At 40.5% G+C, this 16,446-nt stretch overlaps 1 protein-coding gene across 2 annotated transcripts in view; it reads right to left on the reverse strand.

Moving 5' to 3' along the window:
* Positions 1–14,548, reverse strand: part of LOC115316523 (cytochrome P450 3A24) — a 28,201-nt gene extending 13,653 nt beyond the window's left edge. The window contains exons 1-9 of one of the 2 annotated variants that reach the window (XM_040208488.3): positions 14,330–14,548; positions 12,825–12,921; positions 9,758–9,810; positions 9,598–9,694; positions 8,342–8,458; positions 2,035–2,123; positions 1,730–1,875; positions 879–994; positions 677–818 (exon numbers count right to left, since the gene is read on the reverse strand). In XM_040208488.3, the coding sequence (XP_040064422.1) occupies positions 677–818; positions 879–994; positions 1,730–1,875; positions 2,035–2,123; positions 8,342–8,458; positions 9,598–9,694; positions 9,758–9,810; positions 12,825–12,921; positions 14,330–14,403 (931 nt within the window). In that variant the 5' untranslated portion in view covers positions 14,404–14,548. The remainder of the gene's footprint in view (positions 1–676; positions 819–878; positions 995–1,729; positions 1,876–2,034; positions 2,124–8,341; positions 8,459–9,597; positions 9,695–9,757; positions 9,811–12,824; positions 12,922–14,329) is intronic. The other variant, XM_040208487.3, reaches the window with a different exon arrangement.
* Between the last annotated feature and the right edge of the window lie 1,898 nt (positions 14,549–16,446).

Raw genomic sequence — 16,446 nt, forward strand, 5'->3', positions numbered from 1 at the left:
CCTCCAAAGTTTACACTGATGAGTAATATATGTCAGAATTAAGAAAAAATAATAATAATTTCGACATAGCTGTGCAGGGAAAAAAAGTTTGAACGGCATGAATCACCTTGTTTTAGGAAGGAAAGAGGAGCAAGGTTATGAAGTAAGCAATGTTAGTGAGATAAATATTATGTGAATGATCGTGTTTGTCAAAATCTGATGAACTAAGTAAAAACTATTGTGATAACAAAATTTCACACTCACAGCATCTTGATGCGTAAGTTCGCTAGCTACTTCATATTCACCACCCCGACTTCAACAATTATCAATACGTGGCAGACATTTTTGAATACGGGAGGTTGAAAAAAGAATAATAAAAGCCCTAGTTTATACTAGGAAAGTAGTCTATTAATATCATCACTAATAATTGGTGCCTTGAATACGCTGAGGGATCTATCGTCCTAGAGCTCTCGTTTAGGTTTTGGGTAAGTGTAGTCCTTCTCAACCGTACCAGAGACCCTACTATACGCCCTGCTTGCTGCGCTTTGTCTGGGCACTCCCCAATGTTTATATGGGAAGCATAAGCATACAATTTATTAGTAATGGGGTGCTTGTGCGTTCCATCTCAAGTTATCAGCGTGTTTGGGTGCGGTTACAAATACCTATAAATTTATAAAAATGCAAGAATAGCACCTACCATGATTTGACATCTGCGTATGTGGATTGGAGTCGGAGTCACCGTGAAATAACGATTCTTTGCTTTGTACATTGTTGTGAGTTGTCTCACCGTCCTGTGTTTCCTGAGCATCTAGGATCATTTGCAGCAGGTCCTCATATTTCTGAAAAATGGAAGTGCGCATAGAACCGCGGCGTAATTTTCTTCGCTTGCCTTCACTTACACATTGACTTGTCTTCCTGGCCTCTATAATTCGCAGGGAAATTTTCCTAAAAAATTCAAACGCTTTCTCGTTGAATCGCTTGACGTGAAGCTCCCCAATGAAGTTCTGGAAAAGAACTAAAAACAAGGTAGAAAAGACCATATTAACTCAACAGTCATTAAAATAAACGCTTGTAATGTGCAGGGATGATCGGAATTTGGCTTATTCACTGCGATTATTAATCCGTGTCGTCTATAAAAAAATGCGCGCTCTAATGTTTATTAAAAAAATTTGACGGTCGATATGCCTCTCAATTCTCGCGTCGCCGTTCGAGTGACGTACTCCGGTAAATCACCTGGTTTCCCGTTTGGTTCTCTTTTCAGAGATCCCAACCGCTTGCTCCGCGATTGTCGACTCTTTAATGATTAGCGTCGTCGAAGGTCGCCGCATGCGCTCGACAGAAAAGAGGTTTGCCACGGGGCTGGCTGCGAGTGTAGCAGCCGAAGGGGCAGGTTTTGTTGACTTCCGCGTGTCCACCAGAGACGTGTCACTGTAGTTCTCGTAACCGCCACAGGCGGCTGCAGATCGAAAAATAATTAGTTTTTACCTTTGCGATTACGCAGCGGAATAGCAGTTTTTCGGGGCAAGGTGACGCGTTTTTGTTTCTTGTAATTAGATAGACAATAAAAAAATTTCGAACAGCAGATTGTTTTAACAATAAAATCTTTAAGGGTGCTGGTGTGCTGGTTAAAGTTACATTTTTAACCCTCGAGAAAGGGGGAAAGAGAGGGCCATGACAACGCACTCTCTTGGGTTAAAAACGTCTAAAATCAGAACGTTGACTGAACAAAAAAATCGACAAGATCATTTACCTTGAAGTGCGATGGGGAAAGTAACCCTTGTGAAGAAGGGGTTTTCGCTGTTATTCACAATTGCTCGCATCTCTTCCTTTTTACCTTCCACGTCAACTCCGAATGCACAGCTTGAAATTACCTTTAGAGCGTACAGACTGTAGATCCTGCATTTAAAAGGTTTCGGTGACTTCAAAAGTTGAAGCTGGCGAATTAAAAAAAAATATGAAAGAAGGAATACATTTTTTTGCATTGAATATTTAAGACATATTTTGAGCAGCATGGTAATTTATTTTAACAGAACGGATCAGAATGGGCATACATACTTTTTAATATTTTCGTCACTCTTCCTTTCTGCAGTGTCTTTCATGTGCACAGCCGCGAGCCTTGCGCATTCTTGAATCATGTCGTTCATCTGAAAAATATTGTTCCTATTATCACAATACGAAACTTATATTTAGGTATCAGAATTTGCACTATTACTTCAAAATTTTGATATTGCGATATTGACCAAACACAATACACTCTTGAAAAGAGCTGGTGATATGTACTAGGCGAAAGCTAGTAACTGCTAGTCACATATGTACCAGGTACCTAGTAACAGTAGGTAGTAACGATCAAGCTAGTAACGGCTATTAGGTCAAGAAGCTATAACCGGTTTCTAACCAACCCAGTATTTGTGCCAGTTACTACCTTTAGGTAGTAACTGGCACAACCTCTCACAAGACCCAGGTGGCGATAGTTAACGTCCAATTCAAAATTTAGATAAAATTATTATCGCTGGGATCGATTTTTTTTTCACTTCTTATATCCCCGTTCGCACAAGTATAATTAATTTAACACAAACAAGAAATTAGAACACAGATGACACACACGCACAACACGGACGCGACGACACGCTAACCCAATCGCGGCACCCAATGACTGCCCATATTTCTTACTGATCATATGGGGGAAGTCGGTTGGTCAGTGACCACCTCGTCCGTGAACGATGTTACCAATAAGGTGCTGCTTTCGCACTAATATTGTTCTCCAATGTTGTTGATAAATATTGCAAGGAAGGTTTTTCTTACTATGAAGTAGCGGTACCCACAGTAATTATTTGGGGCAGTCTATAAGACAGTGTGACTATAGGTTCCCGGCCACCATGTTCTCGCTTCCCGGCATAACAACTGTAGTTACTACTGCATTTTGACGAACGCAGCGCGTTTGAGGAGTAGATAGTAAAAAGGTAGTAACGGTCTGAAAAAAATAGTAACTTCTGCATTTACTAACGTTTTACTACCAATCGCGCGTTCGCATTTGATGTAGTAAATTGTAAAAGGTAGTAACGCTCAGAAAAAGGTAGTAACTTGTCTGGTGTTTCCACGTCAGATTGTACAATGACTGTCCGGTTCATATTATTTGTCTTTTTGTAATAAATATATGTAAAAGCCATGTTCTTTGGAGAAATATTCAGCTATATGTGAACGACGTGGAAAATTTTTCCCCAGATGCATAAAATTGAGACGCTCAAAATGTAGACATTGCCGTGATTTCAATATTGTAATTTGCACAGCCGCCAATGCCACACCAAAGCAGGCACGCAGGTATACACATTTTCATTTTTGTTATAAACAATTTACAACATGCACACCGAATATTAAGAATTACAATTATTTATTTCTACGAAAAAAGAAATGGTTCGAAACACGTAAAAAAACACATTTTAGGGACACTTTCACAGATTTACCAACATATATAACTTCATGCAAAACGTCGCGTTTTGCATGTGAAGGTTTGTTGTCGCATTTCTCAATTAGAGTTCATATGCTACTCAATATTTTGCCTTCATAAGACAGTTCAAGTGGCTGCAACGAGATAAGGAGGACGAAAATAACCCCTGGAGAAGGGGAACAAGAGGGAAAAATGACAAACAAATCTCCAAACACAGTTAGGTGACTGGTGATTGACCAAAAAAATCCGCCCAGTCCGGGTATCGAACCCGGGACCTCTCCATTACAAGTGGAACGGTCTACCAACTGAGCTAACCAGGGGTTAGACGTCAGTAGAGCAAACGGATTTATCAGCCGCCATGTCTTAACACCAACAAGGGTGAAGCTTGCAAATTTAAGGTTATAATTATAATGCAATTAAATGCAAAGGTGCAAGCGAGCTGAACAAGAATGACGAAAATAATCCCTGGAGAAGGTGAACAAGAGGAACAAAGGACAAACATAAATCTCCAAACACAGCTAGGTGACTGGTGAGCGACCGACCGGGCGGATTTTTTCGGTCGCTCACCAGTCACCTAGCTGTATTTGGAGATTTATGTTTGTCCTTTGTTCCTCTTGTTCTCCTTCTCCAAGGATTATTTTCGTCATTCTTGTCCAGCTCGCTTGCACCTTTGCATTTAATTGCATTATAATTATAGACATAAGGAGAGTTTAGAAAAATAAAACATGAAGTGTTGTTTTCAATATTGACGTGACTTAAGTTTTTCCACTATCCACAAAACTAGAATATTGACTAAACAAATATTTTTATATATTCGTAAGCTGCATTTCCAGACAGACAATAAAGTTTATTGTCTGTCTTGAAATGCAGCTTACAAATATATAAAAATATTTTCTTAGCCATTATTGTAGTTTTGTTTTAATGGAGAAACTTGTCGCGTAAATAAATAAAAAACTGCATGTTTTTTTTCAAACCCTTTTTATCTCGTTGCTGCAACTTCAACTATCTTGTGATGGCAAAAATGTTGAGCAGCTTATGAACTCTAATTGAAGAATGCGACGACAGACCTTTACTCAAATTGAGCTAGATTGTCCTTGTTATGGGGACTTTGTATCACGACGTCGGCTCCCAAGAGATATTCTCTAGAGCCGACAGAGCGTGTACTGCGGTGCTGCTCTATTGCAGGGTGTAGAACGTCGTCATAACTTAAAACCATGGGAGTAGGAATAATATTAATAAAAAAGGGCAACATAACACAAACTCCCCAAAACAGCTGAGTTCATTCGACCAAACCAAAACAAGAAAATATAAAGAAAACAGAACATGACATCGCGAAGATTTGACCAGACGTGGCTTGACAGGCTAAATTCCCACAACACTGGATACGCTTCTGAAAACGAGCATCCGCCGCCAAGCACCCGGAAAGATAATCTCCGTCAAGGCTACGAGAACCGACCAATTTCCTAATGTCAGGGTGCTAGCTGGTCATAATGTTTCCTAACCAGCTCGTTTGCGTGCGTTCACTTCTCGAAAAGACATACTGTTTCAAGCTTCGTTTTATCTTTCAGGTTCTTTGTGATGCATTTTAAGCCTCCACCCTCCCCCCCCCCGCCCCCCCGTGCCCTCTTATTTCCTAAGGAGTTTTGGCAGACGCCACTGCTGCCGGCATGCCGGCAGTTGCGAACACATTGCCTTGAAACTCAAGCGCGCACACAGGGTCAGTCACTTCGCAAACAAAGCGAGGGAAGTCTTCTTTCAGATGGTATCTCCAAATACCAACGTGAAAGTTTCTGAATGCCTCTCTCCAAGCTCCTAATGTTTGGTTAGTGTGGTTAACCGAAAACAGCAAGAAAACGTCCTTGTGGTTACCAAAGTCCATCTGTATTCCTTGACCGTTATTTTTGACGTTAATACTTTGAAATGATAAACCAATGCTGTTTGCTCTCCACCTCAGAATATTTAACTCCAAGATAGCGACCCCCCAGATACTATTTCTATCGCTCTGTTTACGCGATGACTGACCTTCCTTTTGGGCGCGCTTGAGTTTTAAGGCCATCTGCCATTCCTATTGTTCGCAACTGTTGGCAGCTGTAGAGTCCGCCGATACTCCTTAGGAAATAAGAGGGGGAGGGGGGGGGGGGGGCTGAGGAGGCAAAACAAGGAAAGTGAAAGATAAAACAAAGATTGGGTCAGTATGACTTTCTGAGAAGTGAACGTATGCAAACGACCTAGTCAGGAAATAACATAACCTAACACCCTGAGATTAGGAAGCTGGTTGTGATCTCGTAGTCTTGACGGAGATTACTTTTCCGGGTGCTTGGCGGCGGATGCTCTTTTTCGGGAGCGTGTCTAGTGTTGTAGGGATTTAACCTGTCAAGCAACGTCTGGTCAAATCTTCGCGACGTCATGTTGTGTTTCCTTGATATTTCCTTGTTCTTGTGTGGTGGAATAAACTCAGCTGTTCTTGAGATTTTCTGTTGTGTTGTCGGTTGTTTTATTCTTCCTTGTCCCATGGTTATAAGTTACGACGACTTTCCATGCTCTGCTAAAGAGCATCATCATTGTAGACATTTTGTCGGTCCTAGAGATTATCTCTTTGGTGCCGACTTCAAGCGGCAAAGCCCATATAAGGAAGACACGCTAGCTCATTTTAAGTGAATGTTTGTTGTCGATTTTTTTCAATTTGAGGTCATATGCCACTCAATACTTTGCCATCACAAGTTAGTTCATGTTACTACAAGGAGATAAGGAGAATTTAAAAACAGTAAAAGATAAAGTTTTTTTATAACTAGTAACGTGCAGTTTTGCTACTTTTAGAGGAATGACTTACGTTTCTGAATTAAAAACAAAACTACTGCAATGGCTAAGCAAATAGTTTGTATATATTCGTATTAAGCAGCATTTGACGGCGCACATTCATACTCATTTTGCGACGTTTCGCATAAAGTTGTTTGTTGATAACTTTTGGATGTCTGTCTAAAACTTGTTTTTACGTGTTTCGCAGTTTTTGAGTAAAAATATATCTTTGTAGTTGTTAATATTTGATGGACATGCTGTAAATTGTATATAAATAAATTTAAAAAAATTAACTACATGCCTGCTTAGTTGAGACATAGGCGGCTGTGCACGTTACCATAATGAAATCTCGGCAATGTCCACGCCTCGAGCTTCTAGAATTTATATGTCTGGGCAAACGTTAGCTACGGCGATCACATATAGCTGAATATTCCTCCCAAGAACATGACTTTCACATGTATTTATTACAGAAATATAAAAAAGTATGACCCGGACAGTGATTGTACGAACTGACGCGGAAACACCCTGCTGCAGTTACTAGCTTTTTATTAGCTTTTTTTTAAGAGTGTAGGAACAATTTGTGTAAGAATATACTTCGGCTTAAATTGTACGAAAAGCAATTTTTAACTGCTAAAGACTAGTGTGTTTATTTGCTACTTATGAGATATTCCTTTTCATTAGTTTACAAATTGGTAAATGAGGACACATGTCATTGAATAATAGTGAATCACGACGAAAAATAATTCCGAATGACGTTGGGGACGTTGGGGAAGAATCAAGCGTCACTATCTATGTTGCAGATGAACGGTGTTTAAACGACATCGCGGTTATGAAGGAGGGAAACGTCGAACAACAGAGTTTGGAAGGCCTGCGTACCTGAACGTATATTAGACTAGCCACTACTTCTCTACCCAGAGCCGCATGCTCCTGTGGCTTTATTAATTTATGGCTTATGATTTTAACAATTGTCTAAATGGTTAGGTTTACATTTGCCTCCAGGATACAAGTATGCTATCGTTCCATAAAGATCGGGTTGTTTTACGACTGGAAACAGTAGCTGTTCTAAATAATCCCTGATCCATCTGTCGGAAGCGTTCTTACTTATGAAGTTTCTTTTCATCTGGCACTGATGGCATGTCATGAAAAATGAAATATCCTGGTGAGTTTTTATCACCTGGCATTTTAAACACTTTTGAGATGCTCCAGGGTGTAGAATCACATTTGTGATTTTGATTACCTTTGCCGTAAATATGGGTGATGTTCGCCTAAAATGCAAGAATACCCAACAACATACAAGATGCCAACGCCGAGATATTACGGTTCCTGAAGATACACCCAAATATATCGGGTGTGTCAGCGGAGACTTAATAAAATTTCTACCTAAAGGGTGGTTAACAAAAGAGAGTAAAAGAGCCTATTCGGAAGCAAACTGTCAGCCACGCCGGATGTGAAAGATTGCAAAAAACAACAACTAATTAGTTGTTCTTCTTAATTAGTGAAAATAAATATATGGCTTAAATTAAAAACTAGCATGAGCCTCATTACAAACCCCTAAATCAGTAAATTGTGGCAGGACTTAGAGGATGTGTGGAGCGCGGAAGTACGCTGAAGTCACCATTCGTGCGGCAGCCACAAGGCTCACGATGCGAAAAAGCGGATGACAAGAATATCGTTCCCGTTTTCACATACGCAGCTTCGTGCCTGCCGCATGTGTGGTACTTTCAGGGCACCGTCCCGCCTCGCAACGTGCTTTAAGGTTTCCTAACATTTTAGTTAGGATTTTTCAACAACTCTGAGAAAGTTTGTAATTAGAACGATATGTTTATTTTTAGTAATTGAAATGTGAATGAGTAAATAACGGGTAATAATTTAGCTAAATAGCATGTTTTTAATCCCCGATGTCTGCCATTTGTTTCCTAAAATAATTTATTTTTTCTCAACCACCCTTTTGGTAGGCAATTTTTAAAGTCTTCGATGAAAAACAAACTGGGATCTCATAACAGTATTAAATAGCACGCTCCCCATTCTATACAACTTGAAAGTTTCAGAAAAGGTTGCAATTAAATTGTGTTGACCATACACCAGGGAACATTCAGGTTGGAATATAATAAATGAATTTACCTTACGGAGTTTTCCAGTTGTGAAAGCCGGAGAAGTGGTGTTGCGAAGTCTTCGCCAGTTTTCAAGTGGGGCAAATATTATCATGCTCCTCATCAGACGGTTTTTGAAAGACATTATCTTGGAGAAAGACGACACTGGTTTAATTGTGAGTAAATGAAAAGGGGCCAAAGAAAACTGTAAAGTTAGTTCAGGCATCAACCAAACGTGAGTTGGATATAGCAGCTTGTATTTAACATAATATTATTTAACAACAGAGAAGCCTTAATTGTTTTATTATTGTGCTGCGAAAAGTCTTGTAGATTTTGCTAGAACTAACATTTTCGACAATAAATGGTGGAATAAGTATACGTTTATTGTAATAAACAAAATCATTGGTTTCTGCTCTATATTGCTCCCTGCTAGTTTTATAAAAACATTCAAATAAATGACTTCAATTATCTCGGGAGTAAAAATAGACTAAACATTTAAACAAATATTTATTGTTGCACTCAATCGAGGACAAGTTTAATCAACGTAGGTTTTGTGATTGACGAGAAGTGAACCTTTATGCTACTTCCAGAGATTGAGACTGCAAAACGTGCCCATTTTATGCAGCTAATGAACTGTAACACTTGATAAAAGATCACCTAATACTGAAAGAGACGATATTGAATATATGTTTTATTAGTTTTTAATGCAACTTTAACTATTCATAGTGTATTGTACTTCACCACAACGACCCATTAAGAACAAATTTATTTCCCTAATCTAAAGCATTTACTAAATAATTTGGTTACACAAGTGACCAGTAGGTCGGAAGATAGAAAATAAGTGACATTGTTCATAACTGAAACTTCAATCGGAATTAAACATCAGCTGTTTTTTTTTTCTATGGAAAGTAAGAGACCATTATGCCAGTGTTTACCCTCATATGATGCCAGTGTTTACTCATAAGACAAATGTCAAACAAAAATACTTAACATTCGGTCGTACTGTTTCATAAAGTATTACAAGGGAAGGTGATTGCAGAATTTATTAAGAAAACTTTAGGCGCAGCTGCCTCTGCAATTATACTGTTTGATCAATGCGATTAAAGTAGTTTAGTTCATATTAGAGGTTGTTTATAATTACGCTGTACCGAATGTTGTTCCCGAAGTCCTCCCATTATTTGCTGATTATTTTTTTAATCAAATGCCCCAGAAGTAAATGTTAGAATAGAATTTTCGTTTTTCCTAAACTTCGCACTAGAAAGAAAATATTAAAATAATTCAACATACCCTTCGATTTATTAATGAAGAGAAGTCCTTCACAAACACATACTTCAACAACTCTGGCTCCGCAACGTAAAGTGTAGGTCGTCCGTCTTCAAAGGTACTGCAAGTCAAATTATGTGAATCCAAACAAAATTGTTATGAACGTGAACATCTAATCTCTTACCCGAAGAGTCGGCCATGCTTTTTGCACAACTCTTCTTCCACTTCGTGGAATGGCTGTAAATGTAAGCGGAGTTAAGAAGTCGAGCCTGCCATCAACAGAGTCAATGCGCAATTGGAGATTGCAAATCAGTTCCAAAAAGAGTGAACGCGTAATCTTTGGTCTAATATAACTCAGTGTAAAATAAAGGCACACCTCACCTTGTCACGCGAAGGACCGTACTATTTTTTGAAAGAAGTGTTACATTTATTTTTATAACAAACACTAATTGAAGGTGAACTTAACCTTTAGACAATTTTATAGTGGCAGACTAAGTTAGTGTTAGGTAAGGAAAGATTAATGCGAGAACCGCGTTAGGTTCTCGCCTAATGGTTGGCGTTTCTTAAATGAAGGAGCGTGGGATCTAGGAATGTCGGACCAGATGCTGCGAGATTTTACAGCACGGACCACTTTAAAACACGAGGGGTAAAAAAAGTGTCATGTAATAAATTCGGATCACGTGAACATAACGTACTCCCGTGGTCATTCAAATATTCACGTGACCCCACCATAAATCAAGTCCCTGAGTTCACTTTCCAGCAGAACACGGAGAGGGACAATGACGGCGAACAATAAAATGATTCCAGCGAATGACGAAGCTCAGAACGCAAGGCAGAAAAAATGCGACGTGAGCAGGAACATTGATCATGACCTTTCACTTGCGATATCCTTGTGCTCATCGCACTTTTCAGATTCAACTTGCTTCTGGATGTTTAGCCGAAAATGGGGTATGAAACTTGTATGTTGCAAAATGCAATTGCATCCGCTTTCGCAGAAAATTGCTAGAGGTCCAGACGATTTTCTATTAGAACGCTTATATTGCCCTACTTGAGGTACAATGCCTGGGAGGCGTCTCTGTCCGATCTGTTTATCGCGTCCAAAAAAGTGGTCCATTGATTACCGCCTTATGGCGTCACAGAAATGTAAGGTCGTCGCCGCCCGCGGTCCTGGTGAAGTCACAGCGGCGGTGGTAGATGTGGGAGACGCCTGCTCTGCAATAGGCCGCTCTCCACTTTTGCAGTCCACGGAAGTTTCGGGAGCCAGGAGTAGGGAAGCCATTATGACAGCGACAGTGGCGTTCGCTCGTATTTTTTCGCCGGGACTTCTTGCACCAGCGACTAGGATCCCGACATCCGACAGCATAACACACCGGTTTTTTGTGACGCCATTTGTTTCTACTTCGGGAACACATTCGATGCATGTGCGGAATAGGACGCTAAGCACACATCATTCTGAGACGCGCTCCAGGCTCCGCGCTTGAGGGTGTGCAATATATAGGAATAATTGCTTTCCTAACTTAGCGTGGCATTGTTGTTTTGAATAAGTAACCATAAAAGCCGGCCTAGGAGCGCTAGTTCGTCTGCTCTTTGCACAGGGGATTGCGATGATGTCATCGCAACTCCTGCGAAAGAAACAGACGACTTGCTCTCCGGATTGCTAATTTAAATGAGAACAATTTAGAGACACACCTCGAGACGCCAAGGAAGTTTTATACATGCCTAATATCTGTTCTAGTTTAAAATATGTAAACCTCTGATTAATAAACTGGAAGCAATTCAAAATCAACCTCTTTGTTTTGCTACTAACTCAGCAATTTAATGTGTTTGGTACTGAATTAATTAAGAGCAAAAGAAACCTGTCATAGGAATCGAGCTCCGCCACCAGTTATCGTGATATTCGTTCTTAAATCATGAAGTGTGCAAAGGAATTGACATCACAAAATAGCCTTTAGCGGAGAAAAAATGCATCTACATCGACATTCCGAAGTGTAGATCACACTAGTAAAATACGTGAGATAGTGCGTCGTACATTTGTCTTAAACGCGTCATTTTTTTTTTACCGAACAATGAATCAGGTAAACAAACTTCCCGACGCCGTAGTTTAGACCTCTGATGAGAACTTTGAAAATGCGTTCATGCAGCATCTACATGAACGTAACACGACGATTATGAATTGTATTGTTTTTATGCCGTAGGTACAAACATTCTTTTCTGGTATTGAGTTTTTTAATGGTTATGTGTTAATTATTCTTTTGCGTGTTGAAATGTAAAATTGTAAAATGACAAACATTTATTAATTTGTTTGCTTGTTCGCGGTTTTAGTTTGGACAGAGCAAATTTCTGTACTTTGTTCATTCATTGATTCTCTATATCTTGCAGGTCCTTGGTGTTTTTTGTGTTGATCTTGAATATCTTCAAAGATAATATAGTAAGAATGCAGGCGAGCTGGTGAATGTTAACCATGTTGAACAAACCTGAGACTGGGGCAGAAATGAACATATAAGTTGAAGGAACAAAAAAGGACAGGACAACGCTTTCGACTTATATGTTGATTTCTGCCCCAGACTCAGGTTTATTCAACATGGTTGAATATGTTGTCTGTAATTTAGCCCCTACAATAATCTCTGACAAGCTAAGTGTGTGCAACTGAGAAAAAATCTAAAAAAGTATATATATGTATTTTAAAGCGAATGTTTATCAAAATGTTGTGCTAAACAGCAGGCTCAGCGCAACGCTGGTCGGTAAGCTTTTCGTTTATGAACTCAAAAAGAAAGGTTGGGAGTTTGACATATTTGTTTAAAAATCTGCCAAGTAATATTGAAGGACTTCGCTACATGCAATTCGAGTTTGTATGGGCTGCCCTTGAATCTTAAAGTTCCCCACTTGTGCGCTTGGCTAAGGGTGTGTGTGTCTGTAAAGGACACAGGTGGCGTGATGACCCCTAACGGTTGTGACACATTTGGTTTTGTACATATTCAAATGTTGGTCTAATCGTTTTTCCTTGTGCTTTCTGTAACCGAAGTATAAACATATTATCAGAAAACGAAAAGAGAGCGATCTGCGCAAGTTAAGTGAGAACGAAAAAGCGTAGACACCAGTCAAAAGACAGGGACAAATAAGGAAACGGTGGGAACAATTGTCCTGACCCTCGCAATTTACGATCGTTCCTTTTTAATTTTCGCTCAGCGTTTAATGACCCGCTCTTATCACAAAATTTACAGTTCTATTTAGAATTCCAAAATTATGCATACCTTGCGCATGAATTGGAGCGTTGTGCCGAAGAACAGTGAAAGTTTTTCGTAGGGTACATTCTGATTCTTCCAGTAATTTTTGTGTCGAGTAGCCCGGCTGTAATAGGGCAGAGCGTTAGAAAAATTAGCACACCGAGATAATGAGTGATTATCCAAACTAAAGTGTATTCATGCCGCTGTTAGCTATGCCAGAGGTTGGTGCTGGCCTTGTGCTATCGTTAATATTTCTATATTTCCTCTCATGTCACTCTTCCTTAAACCTTCGTCGTATTTACTTTTCTCCGCGGAGCAACGTCAGCTTCTTTTGGTGGGTTGTCTGAACAGATTGATATTTTAATGATTCCTGTACTCTGCAACGCAGTTAGCGCAAGCGTGACATAGGCGATTTTTGTTTTGTTTTGTATCGCACAGTCTGTGTCCAAAAACACTCATCTTTACCGCACCAGTTGGTGTTTAAGATGAGCACGCCAGTTGTAATGGCGACAATCTTTCAGTTTTGACACAAATATAGTAGAACCGGCGATTATTCGTTTTTAAATATGTTGCGTGCTGTATGCATTTGCGCCCCTTACGTTAATGTTTACAGTTTATTTGTAATTCTGCGTCGATGTTCAGAGCAGAGACATTAAAAACACAGGCGGTACTTTATGAAACTGCAATGACACTTTCACGAAAATAAAACAGAAAAGGTTGTTATAGAAAAAGTTCGTATTGCATAGTCTGTGTCAAAAAAAAAAAAAAAAAAACACACAACATTACCACATCAGTAGGTGTTTAAGATGAGCACACTGATCGTAATGGCGACACTCAGTTTTGACTCAAATATAGAAGAACCCCTTGCTCAGTTACTTCGTCCCTTATAATTGATATGCGCTCACAAAAGCGCCATTCCCATGGCTAGTGTCTGGATTTAATTGAGATATAAACTCAAATATTATAGCATTATAACGCAGAAGAATAGGTCATATTATAGGGGCAGGTATTATCCGCCAGCAGCTAGAGCAAACTGGAAACCCAAGCTATAGTACGTCCCTTTAAGTTACGGTTCCTGACTGAAGTTTTTTCTTTCACGTAAGTCATACTACGAAAACTTAAGAAATCACAGAAGTATAATAAAAGAAGACAATAATAGGCTCAGGATAAATTAAGGCGAGGCTTACGTTTTATAGAAACTAGCATTAGTGCATTTCGCGCGAAAAAATAACCATGGTTATTTGTTTTAATATACTTCGGGTCACATATGGGACAGACATATGCCCTTGGTTGCATGCTAAGTCAATTAGCATGTCATTTTTAACGTTTTAAGGGGTCATAGATGTCTGCGGATAAAATAATTATCTATGTCAAATTTATTTTGTTGTGAAGGGCAACAATGAAGCTGATTTTTGTCAACGGAGAACAATGAAACGTTCACATTGAAAGTTTAATGCTCATTCGCAGGCACCCACCTTCACCAAGAAAAAAAAATAATTCTAGACAAAAAAAAAAAAAAGCTTGATACTCACAGGTAGATTACGATGCCCAGCAGAGCTAGCCCGATGAACCATTCCGGAATAATTAACCATCCAAGAAACAACATATTTATACGAATAGGTTGACTAGCTGCGTTTGGAAGACAAAACTGACGACGCAGCAACTCCTATGGCAGTCCTATCTCTAACACACTTGGAGCAAACATCTTATCTAAAATAACACCTTATCACGCCACCACTCATAGGAGTCCAGATAGGTATCCAGTGCTCCTCTCGATTTTGACCTCATGGAATGACAGCGGGACCTGCTTGATTCTGTAACGGTGTCACCTGCCAAAGTTTGATGATAAACCAGTCTTTGTTCAATTCTGCCTCGAGACAGCAATTCCCCTGCCCTACTTCAAGATCCCATGATATGGTTGCAATATAATAATAAGGAAAAAAGAAACTGCCACGCCATGTCAACAAGAAAATAGAAGCCCTTCTTATGAGTTATGAATGCGGAAGAATTCTTGGCGCCGAAAGAGCCGAAGCGGCCGCAGCGCCAGCAGGGAGTGCGGCGATGCGGCTAGCAGACGGAGCGGGAATTTCCCGCTCCCCCCTTCCCCCCCCCCCCCCCCCCCTTTCCCCCTTTGGCCGTCCGGCCACACCTGACCAACACCACCTGACACAGCTGCCGCGGGCGAGCCACCCTCTCCCTCTGTACCGGCGCACTGGCCGCAGCGCCATAGGAGATGGCTTTTTTGTGGCGTGGCGCTCCTTGGAAGTATGACACGTGAGGAGAGGGCATTTCCAGCTCCCCTTTAGCGCCCCCCTCTTCCGGGCCTCGGGCCACGCCTGACACGTTACCCGTGAGGGGGAGGGGGAGCGGAGCTGCCGAGCGTGCCACCCTCTCTTTAGTTGCCCGTTTTTCGCAGTCACAAACAACGCCGGCTGCTCTCCATAGGCGTCGCATTAGTTGCCCGTTTTTTGCGGTCACAGACAACGCAGGCGGCGCTCCATGGGAAACTTAAGGCTTTCGCATTAATAAGAGCTCACATGATAATATCAGTGTCGTATGTCGTACAATAAAATCGTGCAGGAATCATTGCTGTTTTATTCTATCGTAGGCTCTCATATCATACAATGACAGTAAAATATCGGCGAAATGAAGGTTGCTGAGAAAAAAAAATGAAGAAAGAAAAGACAGCTGCATTGATGGACGCATATCACGCACTTTGGGGGCCGAGACGAAAGACGCGGGGGAAGAGAAACTTAAAAATAAATGTAGGTCTTCTAAATTTATAATCAAGGCTTTTTCCATTTAAAAGAAGCCACTTACATGGTGCATTCTTGTTTTATTTGTGATGAACGGCCCATCGGGACGAGAGTGCCAGAGGTAACTGCACATCGAAGACCATTAGAAAAAGTGGCGACTGAAGTACGAATCTCCAACGCCTATTTTTGGTATCTATTTAAGACGTGATCCAATATTTTACTTGTCGGGTTATTCTGATAAACCCGGAGAGCTCAGAATGTGACGTGCATACGTTATGTGTGCGTACCGATCTATTATGCTAGGTTGTGCCGAGCGCTGGGTGGTTTTGGATGCGGTTGCACAAACGACCGTCTGATATGCCACCCGGGTTTATCAGAACGTGTGGAGTGTGTGAGGAGTCAACTTTAATGAGAAGTCTTCACGGGTCCTGCTTCTTTTGAGGATTCGTAAAGGGCCTTGAGTTATTCGTGCACCAGCCTCTTTGAACGCTCGACGCCCTTTGTGGTAGCTGAAGGAGTTGCAAGGGGAGGAGGTTAATCTAAAGCCCCTTTATAAAAGTTGAGATTAATGTTTCTTCTGAGCAAAGACAACCATTGTTTTGCAAACGCGCAAAAAATGTGCTGCGCCGCCATTCGCTTTCGAGGGCTGCTCATTTAAAGCTGATAAAGAACAAAGAGCGGTTTGGTGAAGATGCAAGAATCAAAGAAAGAATAAAAACACTTAGGGACAAGGACAGACAGCACAGTTCTTTCAACTGGCAACAAACATTTACTGATAGTACGTTTGAAGGAGACATCAGTAAATGGTTGTTGATAGTTGAAAGAACTGTGCTGTCTGTCCTTGTCCCTGAGTGTTTTTATTCTTTCTTTTATTCTTGCATTCAGTGCTGCAC

The sequence above is a fragment of the Ixodes scapularis genome, unplaced genomic scaffold (assembly GCF_016920785.2).
Source record: "Ixodes scapularis isolate PalLabHiFi unplaced genomic scaffold, ASM1692078v2 PGA_scaffold0__279_contigs__length_252992795, whole genome shotgun sequence".
Classification (NCBI taxonomy): Eukaryota; Metazoa; Arthropoda; class Arachnida; order Ixodida; family Ixodidae; genus Ixodes; species Ixodes scapularis.